Here is a 13994-nt window from a genome sequence, read left to right as displayed (position 1 = left end):
CTTACCTCACTGTGATATCCGCATATATGGCAAACCAATTCTGTCCATGCGAATAAGGCCTCTTAACTTACTAGGCAGCGGATGCCTGCTATCATTCCAATTCATATTTAAACCCCCAGCTCCCTGCTTAGCAAGAAAATCAGCTACTGCATTTCCTTCACAAAAGATATGACTAATTTTATACTCCATGCATCCAAGGCAAGTTAGAATATCTTCCCAATAATCTTCAAGATACCAAATATTACACTCTCCTCTAATAACCCATCTAACAAGAATTTGAGAATCAGTCTCAATATGAACTCGATGAAAGCCAAGCTGACAACACCTCCTAACCCCTTCCAGCAAACTTCTCATCTCAGCAAAATTATTAGAATCCTGACCCAAGAAAACTGAGTAAGCCACACACAAATTGCCACCAAAATCCGGAATAACACCCCCAGCACCAGCTGGGCCAGGATTTCCCAAACTACTTCCATCTATGTTGAGTTTCACCCAATTCTACTGTGGCCTAATCCATTTAACCACAGAAACCTTCTTTGGTTTTGGATCTAAAATTGGAATATCCAACCTATTTAAAAAATCAATATCCTTGATTGGAAGTCTCAGCACCTTGGTGATTAACTGCATAATTCTACGAATCCAAAACTTAATAACATGTCAGACTGAAGCCACTGTCTCAAGCTTACCTTCATACATGGCTTTGCAGCGCCGATCCTATAATTTCTAGGAGACAATGGAAGGAAAAATACCAAAGATAGTTCTAACTTGAGACACATTACCAGCGAGACTAAACCAATAATTGACCTGATCTTGCCAAGTTCTAAAAAAACCCATATGCACACCAAAATGATTTGACGCCAAGCGCCAAATCTTACAAGCAAAATCCCCATTGCAAAGTACATGGTTAAGATCCTCAATATGCCCCGAAGAGCAACAATTATATCTAGAGGCCAAAGGAATACCAATTATTTTTACCTTAGATTCCACACTCAAACAATTATTATAAGCCTTCCACATCAGAATGAAGAATTTTTTAGGAAGGTTTTTATACCAAATTCATTGTGTCCAAGGAACAGAAAGGGCCTGGACCCTGATACAATCCCAAGCACTTTGAGTAGTAAATTTACCATCATTATCTTTTTTCCAGATTAAAACATCTTGTCCCTCCTTCCGACTTGCCAGAAATTAATACAAATCATTTGCTTTTTTTTGACTAACTAAACTCTCTAGAAAAGGAACATCCCAGCCAGTTTTAATACGACACTCTTTAATTTTCAACAAAGGATTCTCAATCACCGTGAACTGATCTTTAAGAAGTCCCCCTTCTTCCCAGTTATCAAACCAAAATGAGATATGACCGTCACGCACAAGCCACTTAGAATTAGAAAGGACATCCGGAATGCTTCTCACAATAGACTTCCAGAATCTCGTCCCCTTATTAGGAGCCAGAAGAGATAATGGTTTCCCCTGACGTACTTGCCTTTAAAGAACTCCGCCCATAAAGACTGACCCGAGATTAACCGCCAAGCAAGTTTCATATGGAGTGCCCTTTGAATATCCCTGAAATCCCGAATCCCCAAACCTCCCTCATCTATAGGTCTGCAAATTTCCTTCCAAGCCACCCACTTTCGCCTATCTTTACCATCAGATTCACCCCAAAAGAAGGAACTCAAAAGCCTGTTTAGCGACTTAATCACAACAGTAGGAACATGTAAAACAACTAAGAGGTGTGTAGCCATACTAGACAAAACATGACTCAGGAGAATAGTTCTACCACCCGCAGAAAGAAATTTCATCTTCCAACCCGCAATTTTCTTTTTAACTTTGCCCAATAAATCACCAAAATCACAAACCTTAAGTCTACCAACAACAATCGGCACGCCCAAGTATTTGAAAGGAAAGCCCCCTTCAGAAAAACCAGTAGTAAGAATAATGTTTCCCTTCCTAGAAAGCGAGATACTTTTAGAAAAATAAATGGCACTCTTATCTTTATTGAGCATTTGACCCGACCAACCTTCATAACATTTCAAAACCTGCATCAAAGATCTCATAGACCTCTTGCCACCATTAGCAAAAATAACAATATCATCAGCATACATAAGATGGGATACCAGGGGAGTACCTCTAGCCTGAGTGAACTGACCAATCTTATTATTATCACAAGACTGTTTAATAAGACAAGAGAGAACTTCTCGCATAACAATGAATAAATAAGGCGAAAGAGGGTCACATTGTCTCAGACCACATTCTCCTTTAAAGAAACCCAATGGTGTGCCATTCATCATAATAGAGAACCACGGTGAAGAGATGCAAGACTTAATTAACTCACAGACATTAGCAGAAAAATCAAACGCATCTAAAACATGGAGAAGGAAGTTCCAATCCACTCTGTCATACGCCTTGGACATATCCAACTTAATCATCACATTTCCCCTACAAGTTTTTTTATTGATAGAATGAACCATCTCCTGAGTTAAACTGATATTTTCAAATATACTGCGACCAGGAAAAAAAGCCCCTCGCTCCTGAGAAATCATCTTAGCAAGCATGTTAGTAAGACAGGCAACAATAATCTTGGCACATATCTTGTAAAAAACCGAACAAAGACTAATAGGTCTAAATTTGTCAAAACCATTAGGCTTATCAGCTTTAGGAATCAAGACAATATATCAAGCAGTGAAAAACCTAGGGAGGGATTTAGTTTGGAAAAACCCAAATATGGCTTCTAATAAATCCTCCTTAACTAAGTCCCAACAGGCTCTAAAAAAACCCGAGCCAAACCCGTCAGGGCCATGACTACTCTCAATAGGCATCCTTAATTTCAACAAGAGAAAGAACTTTACAAACCAACATATTGTTATCATCAGAAATCACAGGAGAAATTAAATCACTTAAGCAAGGCATAGCTCGATTTCTACTTTGACCTAAGAATTGATGAAAATAATCCACAGCGGCATTATGAATCTCAACAGGATTATTTAAAACGGTACCATCAACCAAACACATATCGATAATCCTATTGAGATTTTTAGTATTCAAGATGGCATGAAACAATTTGAAATTTTGGTCCCCATCTTTCAACCAATTTTTATTAGCCATATGAGAGAGACGCATTTCCTTTCTACCCATCCAGGTCGAAAGCTCCAACTTGGACACCATAAGATCATTCTCATCTTCAGAATTAAAAGACACTTGAAGACTGTTTTCCAAATTATCAATACGTTGCTCTAAATCATGAATAATAACATTAGTACTACCAAAAACATTTTTATTCCACTCCCTTAACGCCACCTTAACTCTTTTCAATTTAAAAATCAATTTTTGCATACCATAACCAATGCACTCTTGATTCCACACTCTCTCCACAAGACGAAGAAAATCAACATGATCAGTCCATATGAACTAAAATCTAAAAGGACTAGGCCCATGCCTGAACGGGTTTTCGCCCGTTTGAATCACCAAAGGAGCATGATCCGAGGTTGTTCGACTCAACACCTGAAAAAAAAAACATTCGAAAAATAATTAAGAAAATTAGAATCAATAAAACAGCGATCTAATCTAGCCCAGCTTTGAGCCAAACCGCCTTGGCCGTTGCACCAAGTCATCCTTGGTCCTTTGGAACACATCTCCTGTAGACCACAATTTTGAATACAAAGATTAAAGTCCTCCATTGCTGAAAATTGACGAGGATGTCCACCTCTTCTCTCAGAGTCATCTTTAATAATATTAAAATCACCACGAATCATCCACGGAAGATTATTGCTGTCACTCGCCTCCAAGTCCTCCCAAAGATTTTTCCTCTCATGTTGACTATACTTTGCATACACAACAGTGAGAATAAATTCATGTCCATTCTCATCAACTTTAACAGTCAGGAGCTAACTAGTACCTGCCACCTAATGTACTGAGACAGCCGTGCTCCATAAGAGCCAAATTTTACCCTACTGTGCTTCATTCGTCATGAAAAAATCATAATTAAAATTCCTTAAGAAACTAGTGATACGCTCCTCCTTTAAAAAAGGCTCAGCCAAGGCTATAATGCTAGGCTTGTATTTGTAAATAATTTTTTTCAATCTCAATTGAGAGGTGCCCACTCCCCTTATATTTCAAAATATAATCGGATCAATCATAGATTAAGCTTAGAAGGGCGAATTACCGCCCGAGTGGAACTCCTCTTCGGAAACTTGCCATCATTAAGCTTAGAATTTTCTAAGTCTGTACTATAATCTTTTTGCATGTCATGCTTCATCATGTACCTCTCCATTTCTTGTTCTGATTGTACTTCATCCAGATTGGTTTCCTCCAAATTAATTTCGTCAACCCCACGGACTTTGAGGCCTATGGATCCAGATTTCACCAACTGATCATCCACACTAACCCCAGTTTCGCCCACCGCTTGGACTGGTTCATTGACTCCCTTCATGCCTTGCTCCATGTGTTGACAAACAGGTTCTTGTGGCTGCATGTGCAAAGCATCCTCACGCTCCACGGACTCGTTACATGCTAGTACTGCATGGCTGCTAGAACATTGCTTCTCCACGAGCACCGTCACCTCATTTTCACAAGGTTCACCGTCACCCAAAGATGCCTTATAAGCCACCATTTGCAAACTCCCCCTGCTCTAGATTATTTTCTGTGATAACTTCTACCAGTTCCTGCACGGTCTTCTCACCTTTCTTAACCCATTTCATTCCGCTTGTGCCTTTCTTTTTCTTATCCTCATGACTTATTCTACAAGTCTGAACATTATGGCCCTGAACCTTACAATTTTTGCAGTACGCGAGGAGGGTCTCGTAAACTACCTCTTGTCTTATACTCCGCGATAACCCCGATCTACCTATCCAGAAATAAGGAATAGGATCTTTAGAAACATCCATCTCAATGCACACACGGGCACCATCGGTTCTTGTTGCACAAAGAGTAGGATTATCTCGACGGATAAACCGTCCAAGTGGCGCTATAAGCATCCTAAGAACCGATTCATGGAAGAAGTTTGGTGGTAGCCCAGGCAAAAATATCCAATAGGCACGCATGAAGGTTCACAATCGTCAGTAATATCCGAAGTCCAAGCAAACGGCCTATAACTCACGCCTTCAATCTCACAAGACTCCCTAGATAAAGCCTTATTGAAATCACCCTCATTCGATTCTTATAAATACGTTTCTCACCTTTTGCATCGCCGAAACCACTAGGACAGAAGACAATCCCCATCTCATGCGAATATAAGCTCTAATGGCATCAAGAGAATGCCTTTGTCTAAGGAACTTCAGCACCAACGAGTAACGGAACGGCAAAGCTGTTCTTTCAATTTCATCTACCGAGAACATGAAACAAAGCTCACCATCAATCAGTTTTGGTGGCTGGAAAGCAATGTCAATCTCCGGTAGCGGTTGTGGCACTGCGGAGACAAGATCAGCATACGATCTGGACGGGCCTGCAGAGGTTGGCCCAACGACCTCCATGCATGCAACGTTCGAGAAACCTACAAGAGGTCAAAACCCTAGTAGGATTCCTTTGTCAAAACAATCATGATTGAATCCTTATTTTTCATCTATTCCCCTTATTCTTCTTCTTCTTCTTCTTCCACTACAACAAATATCATTTTTTGTCGGGAGTGATGCTCATGGGAAAATGAATATCTTTAGTGGGAAAAAAACTTTTTCTCACCAATTTTTTCCGTGGCAAACTCATGGCATATAATTGGTGAAGAAAATGTCTTTTCCCACCAACACCACAAATTTGTGGAAAAATCATTCTTTTTCTCACGACATCCGTGGCAGTTAAAACATTTTTTTTTTCGTGACAAATAAGATCTCATATAATATGATATGGTGGAAAATACCATCATTCACCATGGGACGATTCATGGCAAAAAGTGTTTACCCATAACATATATTCGTGTAAAAAAGTGTTTTCTTATGCACAATATTTATGGAAATAGTATTTTTCGTCACAATTAAGTTTGGTGGAAATTTGTATTTTCCACCAAATCTTGCGAGTCGGAAAAAGGTACTTATCACTGCTACGTTTGGTCGCAAATGTACATTTTCCATGAACACCAGTCATGGATAGTACTAATTCCTCATGAAATGGCTTCATCGCAAAAAAGTTCAATGGACCACGATACTACTTTATTGCGAGAGTGACACTCATGGAAAAAGATGTATTTTTAGTGGAAAGTAGACTTTTTCCCACCAATGTTAGTTGATGGGGAAAAATTAATTACCATGTCTAAGTTTGGTCAGAAATGTGCATTTCCTCATGAAGTTCAATCCTCGCAAAAAGTAATAATAACCATTATTTCCCATGAAAAACATTCATGGGAAAAGAGATATTTTCATGAAAAATTTTTGTGGAAATAATTATTTCCCACCAACAACCAAGAAAAATCACAAAGAAAAAGCAATTTTTCCCAAGAAAATTAGTAGTGGGAAATACTATTACTGGAACTAACCTATTTATAACCACATCAACTCTTCTTAAAAAGAGAAATTGCCACCAAAATCTACCTGTAGGAAAAAAACCTGTCGTGGAAAATTTGTTTGTGAGATAATTAATTATCCCACAATCAAATACTACTCAAACATCATTTTATTGCACCTCAAGGCAACTCAACAGACCATCAACAAATAAAACCAACTTCAAACCAAATGATTCCAACCAAGTCTAATGATAACCAACATTATATATAACATAATGTGAACCGTTAATTTACAATTCTTGTGGACTGGGTATTAAGGCCATGACAATACATTAATTAATGTAAATAGAACTCAAGTCCATCAGGGAATTACCAAACATGTTTAGTAATGAATATAACAAATCCTTGGAAGTCAGTACATGTATGATAATTTTGTCACATATACACATTACTCCATATAGCAACATGTCGTTTAAGTTGTGTTCTCCAATTTTGTTGTAGTTCTACAACTCATCTTAATCCACACAATATGGTGTCTCATAGTTATCTGAAAAAACCATGTATTTAACTGTGGTAGCCAATAGAAAACATTTATTTCATAGCTATTAGGACATTACTATAGCAAATAAGATCAAGTTAGTGACTAATATATATCTGGGAGATTAACCTACTGCTTAGCTAAAACTGGCCCCATATCCAACCACTTTGATTTCATACACCTATTCTCAAGTGTTCATATTATGGTCCCACCAGTTTATGAATCTTCCAAATACACATTTAAATAAGTATAATATCGACCCCACGCAACTTCCCCCTCCCCTCTCTCTCTCTCTAAAATATGTTCTCTCTCTCTAAAATACACTCTCCTTACTCTCATCTGCAAGCCAAGTAACCAAAAGATTGTCGATCTCCTCTGCAAGGGAAAATGAAGCTTCATCGAGTGCAAAATTCTTCTCATTGTTGCCTCCTACAAATTTAGTCATGTCTCTTCGCCACGATTCTTTCTTATTAGCATTCTTGTCGTCATTGCAATTGAATCTTAAAAACTCTAACCTATCATCGAATGTATTTGGGCCATTTCATTTCTTTCCCTATTTGGGATCATTACATCTATCAGACAGTGAAATTGTAAGTATTCCAACAAGCATCAAAACATTTGTTAAATTCAGGAATCTTATATTGCATGATTGGAAGCAACTTGAAGAAATTATAGAGTTTCCATCAAAACTAGAAGAGGTACATGAAAGTTTACCAGAAAATCTACTGGAAAGTTTACCAGTGATTCATATCACTGAAAAGTTTATCAGAAATATCAAAAGTATTTCATTTTCCACGGTTATGGTGGATTCATTTGTTCAGTTGCTCAGCCTACAAAGGAGAGTGAGAAGAATGTATTTTAGAGAGAGAGAACGTATTTTAGAGAGATGGGAGAAGTTGTAGTGGAGTTGGGGAGGGAGAGAGAGATGAGGGAAAGATATGGAAAATAAGAAAGAAATCTAGTGTATGCGAGTATAGATGGAGATTTATTGTATATCCTACGTGACAAAATTTTATTGGCCGGTTTGAAAACTGGGTTTTCACCCGACCGGCTGGAATCTTTTCCCATATTATTTTAATCTTTAGTTGACCATTTCATACAAAGACATTTGTGAAGGCTGCACTAGCCATTGTGGACACGATCTAAAAACAATTAACGTACGTTGGCAGAAGAGCTGCCTCTTTTTCCATCATGATCATATATATATATATATATATATATATATATATATATATATATATATATATATATAAGCGTACTTAAAAGAGGATTGAACAAGATGTCTTTGTACGTTCCATCTATACTATTGAAAAAGTTACGAAAGTTTTGTCCCGTCACCAATATTAATTAATGTAGAAGCTAGCTATGGAAACTTTAGATTTTCAAAAGCCGCGCGCAATGCATGATATCGATCCGATCCCCACAATTAATATTCATCATTTATAGACTGCACCCACTATCTTACATGTAAGCGAATGATCAAATGTCTACCACTACATATTAAACTATATATATATATATATATATATATATATCAAATTATTCCCTCAGCTTTCAACAATATTGGTCAATATTGGACTTAGACTTAACCAATCCAAATGCAGCACATGGTTTTTCTCGAAGAAAAGAACTGATACTCAGCCGACAAGCAAAAGACATAAACCACAAAATTGACTTCACAGAGAGAGAGAGAGATTTTGATGGGTCAATGGGCCGGAGTCAACCATTAATGAACAAAATATAGAAATTATTCTTCAAGAACATTCTACGCACTACATTTTCTTTAGTATTTGGGACAATATATATTCTTTAAGTTGAGTCTTGTAGGAATTAATCGGTCGTTTCTTATTTATATATATATATATATATATATATATATATATATATTGTTTGGAAAACACGTTAATGTTTTCTTTTCAAGTCTTACAAGAAAATGACATTCAAATTATAAGTTTGAACTGCATTATATGTAAGTAGTGTCGTTGCATGGGCCCCCATTTTTCATGGGTTGGTTTTGATGATGATCATGATCAGTCAATTGGAAAATTAACTTCCAGTTTGCGTCATGCATGAGCTGCTATATATATTTTTATATATATATATATATAAGTCCATTATTAGTCCACGTGACTATATATATAATCAATTAATTAAATTAAAGCAAGAAAAAAACTTATATATATTGTCATCAGCTAGCTTAGCTAGTCAACTTTGCAATTTTTCTCTTTCATGCATTAATTTGATCGATCACAAGGAGGAGTAATGAATCATCCGATTTGAGTTGAAAATGAACATGAGCTTGTTTGATTTATATATGCGTACGTGATCATGTTAATTGATTAATTTAACAGGTAGGATCAATTCCAACTAAATTGAATGATCCAAACCATGTCATGAGTTTCTTTGACAAGAATATTGTTATAATTAATAATATGCATATATAGATAATTAAGTGTTAAATGCATCCGAATCAATTAATTGATCATGAACGTACAAGTTGATCATCATCGTGATCTAGCTTCTAGAAGCAAGTACGTACAAATCCTCCCTAATGATCCATGCGCACAGCATTCTATCGACATTAATTAGGCCAGATTGCTGTACTTGCATCGATCTATATATATATATATATATATATATGCAGCTTGCAGCTAGCCTTTGATCAAAAGCAGCCATGCATGCACAAACCACATTTACCAAAGCCTCACAAAGATAAGAATTCATGCCCTCGATCGCGCTTGTATACATAATTTTATCTTAAACCCTCAATCAATCTCACAGCCATCATCATATATATATGATCATGAGCTCTCAGAAGATGCCGTAATTAAGTATAGTACTCATGCATAGACGTTTATCCTTAATTGGCAAGAAAAGAGAATCGGCATTTTGGCTAAATAGTACTTGCATGTAGGTGTACTCCTGCATGCAGTATTACGTAGAAGATAAAGAAAAAGAATGAGCCCTTGATTAGCACATGGCCGGATGAAAAGGCCGCTACGTACTTCGAAGCAGATCATATTTCCAAGCTTTTACCATGCATGTTGCTCTCTCCCTCTCTCTCTCTCTCTCTCTCTCTCTATATATATATATATATATATATAGATATTTCATACATTTTGTGCACTTAGCTAGCTAGCTAGATCAACCACAAATATTATTAATCTATAATATTTCGATCAACCACAAATATTATATATGTCCTGCAGCTGATAAATATTACACCATTATTGGAAAAAGTTGATCACCGGCCTATATATAGATCGAGCTGCACATGAATGCATGGTAACGCGGTGCGTGCATGCATGCATGCTAATCGGGGCATAAAGAGAAACATTTAGCTTAAAAGGAGAATTCATAAGAAGAATATTGTACAATAATACAATTAGTGGTTCATTTGCTGCAAATTAATATCGCAATGAATCAATGGATATTGATTAGTACTTAGGCATATCTCAAGATTTTTATTTTTATTTCGATAGTACTATATAATTATAATATAATATAATATATATATATATAGATCAGTCATGGGACAAGGCAGTACGCAAGCATGAAAAACGTGATTAACTTTTCTTAGGAGACAGAAATCGAACTTTGAAGTACGGAAGCTGTGACAGCTAGCATGCATTCATGTGAGATCATAAACTAATTATACGAGCAGAGGGGCAACTAAAATTAAATGTAGTGTATATCAGCGTTTTCATGCATTTGCAGGCCGAGACAAATTAAGTGTACGCAGAGTTTATATATGATATATATATATAGAGAGAGAGAGAGAGAGAGAGAAAGAATATTGATCACAATATATACTAAGGGAAGAAGAAGAAATATATATATTAGCTAAAACTATATATACGTTTGGAGATCAAGATCTGATCTATCCATCCATCGATTATATAATATCCAATCCTGAGCAAAAATAATGCAAAATTTGTCTGCAGTGGAACTATTTCCTTGAAAACTTTCCTTTTTCTTCCTGGAAACTTTTACATCAAATCGATTGAAACATAAAAATTAAGTAGAAAAACTCACCACCATTTTACAGAATCAGTACTATTTTACATATATAATCGATTAATCATTAAATTAATTGCAATCGATTGATCTGGCGTACATTTCATGCAAGTTGCAGCTTCAAAGTCTCAAACAAACAATCGTTTTTTTCAAAAAATAAAAAATTATCAAACTATATATATATATATATAATGTCGACATGATTTTTGTTTCCAGCTGATCTGATCTTTTCCAAGCAGCATGCGCATATGTATATAAGAGATAGGCTTTCTCTTTTACCTCAAGGGAAAGGTGGATGATAAAAAATGTAACGACAAAAGAAATGAGGGAGCTAGCTAGCTGTAGGACTAGTCTAGCTTTTGGATTTTACCTCATGGCTGGGAATGGGATACTCGATCGAGCAGACATTGATTAGAGTGGAATCAAAGTGGGATGGGGAACACGATAAGAATGATCATTTATGATCTCTATCTGATGATGATCATCAGTTTTTAGCGAGCATTCTAAATCGATTGTGCCCTACCAACCCCGCCCTCTAACCACATTTCTCTAGTCTAATTAGTGGCATGGTGAAGAGGACAGGAATGACCCTAACCAAACATCTTGGGCCACGTGTGTACTTCACCCCACTTGCTGTTTTTTCATTTGCCAGTTCGTAATCTTTCGACCGCCCAATCGAACCCTCGAGACGGTGATGACATGGCATCTTATATATCTACGTGTTGTTTTTTGTTAATATATGGTTGATTTTACTGGAGCATTAATAGTACCAATCATGGAAAGTGCATGCAATGGATGGAATCCCCTGCCCTCTCATGCATGCACAGTGGTAGTCTCACCGCCCCTAGCTTAAACACCTAAAATGACACATGTTTGGTGATTAAATTCAAACATTTATCATTGCTAAAGTGATTTTGCATTCCACAAATGAAGCATCGGATGGACATGAGAGGCCCGCGATGGGGCTGAGGGACGACTCATATATATATATATATATATATATAGTACGTGTCGTCTTTGTGTGCTAGCTCCCACATGATGATTGATACTCTACTAATATGGCCTTGCTTTCTTTATTAATTATATATGGTGGTCATGAGTCTCCTTCTAGAAAGCGTGTAATAAAAACTAGCTAGGATTTCCACCAGAAAAGTTATGACCTGAGTTCACACTTGGAAGATCATATATATATATATATAGAGAGAGAGAGAGAGAGGCCGGAGGAAAAGTGAGTGCAATATCTACATCAAAGTATGACAATCTTAAAAGTTTTTATAATCCTAGAAAAAGATGACTTGTATCATGAGTTTAATCATGTGGTCACCGGCCATGGCTTCCACAATGCGGTTCTCAATAATGTTATCTGTCTTTATATATACCAGAATTGTGTTGTTTCAATCCAATGGATCATCCACTTGAAATATATTATTATATTTATATATGTATGTATACTGTGTACTAGTAGTACCGTCTTCTTCGATCGCCTACTATTAATTTCTAGCAACCAAAAGGGAGGATCTGGTCTCTCTTTCAGAGGATGCAATCATGCATGCACCATTTGAGTCAGAAGGGCAATAGTTCTAAACCCTAATCCCTAAAAGAAAGACTCCAAATATAATATACCACCAAGTCCTCTAATCAGCTAATTAATTAACCTGCCCAAAGTGGGAAATACAATATTTTTCTCATAATCTAAAGATCATAATATAGATATTCGGGAATTAGGGCATAGATAATCCAGTACCCGGCCAGGCCACCATCCATATGATATTGCCCGGTTCTAATGACTGCAGATTCCATTATATCGTCCATTTTTGGCAATCATGAAATACTAATGCGACAAGAATATTGGAGAAGGCAATATTGTACAGAAAAGAAACACTACTACTACTAGTACTGTCAAAGGAGGACCACATGCAAAATATATATATATATATATATATATATATGTATAGGACAGAGCTTAATTACTTTCAAGAACAGAAGAATTATGCAAGCATTGAGGAGGCAAGCCATATAGGAGGTGACAGAATGATTTAAAGGGGTGATGTTCACTCTTGGAGTTGCAGATTTTTCATTGGTTGCCCATACACAACTTGCAACAGAAAGAGGTAAAACCGATGGTTGCACTAGAGTAATTTAATTGCACATAAAAACATGTAAAGATCAAGATGATCAGAATCTGCAACATCTGCACCAGATGATCAGTAATATATTTACATGGATAAGGGGAGGGAGTGGTCAACCCTCGTATCCGCTTGGAGGCCAATCATGACTACTTAAAAGGGTTTAGACGACGTTGATCAACCTAAACATGGAGCGTAGATCGAAGAGCGAGCACCTTACCACTGATCATGATGGGCCATCAGCTCAGTGGAAATTGCACATAAAAAGCATATAAACAAGAGAATCCTTCAAACTTGTCAGATTAATGGAAACTTATAAGGCGGCATCGATCAAAGCTAGCTATTGCAGCAGATAGGCACAAGATCAGAAGTCTTTCAGTGCTTCCTTCTGTTGCATCGCACGTTCACCCTTGTCTTAGCCGATTACTGTGGCCCCCAAAAGGATCTCAGCATAACCAATCATCGCCCTTCCCTTCCCCCACAAAGCACACATCATCCATTTGAATTTCACGTGTCATCGGGACCCTTGATACCCCACTGGTCCATCTCTTTCCCTCTGAAATGAATCAAGACCGGTCCCCTAGTCTCTGTCATCCGATCTGAAAGTAGATACGCTATGTCAACATTCCGACAGCAATGGATTCAGGAAGAACACAATCATCATTCATGTGAGTAAGACACGGGTATGGGCGCATAAATATACGACCTCTGTCAAGGGGCCGGGAACTGCTTTTTCTAAATAAGGGAAAAGTATCCTTAACTTGGTGAGTGAAAAAAAAATACTCGAGGCGTGGTTGTCTTGATGGAAAGGTTTGATTGTGGTTGAAACTGTTAGAAAAAGTTCAAAGATCTGAGCAAATCTTTCTTGCTTGTAACTTTTTTCTCCAACTTG

At 37.1% G+C, this 13994-nt stretch overlaps 1 protein-coding gene across 1 annotated transcript; it reads right to left on the bottom strand.

Annotated features, from left to right (window-relative positions):
* Positions 1-1406: 1406 nt before the first annotated feature.
* LOC121241423 lies at positions 1407-2408 on the bottom strand. Its single transcript, XM_041139178.1, has one exon. It carries the CDS (start codon positions 2406-2408, stop codon positions 1407-1409), a length of 1002 nt encoding a protein of 333 aa, XP_040995112.1.
* Positions 2409-13994: the final 11586 nt, after the last annotated feature.

This window comes from Juglans microcarpa x Juglans regia, chromosome 7S (genome assembly GCF_004785595.1).
Source record: "Juglans microcarpa x Juglans regia isolate MS1-56 chromosome 7S, Jm3101_v1.0, whole genome shotgun sequence".
Classification (NCBI taxonomy): domain Eukaryota; kingdom Viridiplantae; phylum Streptophyta; class Magnoliopsida; order Fagales; family Juglandaceae; genus Juglans; species Juglans microcarpa x Juglans regia.
This window is presented reverse-complemented; position numbering and strand designations above follow the sequence as displayed.

Coding starts and splice junctions, on each gene's coding strand:
- LOC121241423 (XM_041139178.1), bottom strand. CDS start 2,408: ATGTCCAAGGCGTATGACAGAGTGGATTGGAACTTCCTTCTCCATGTT.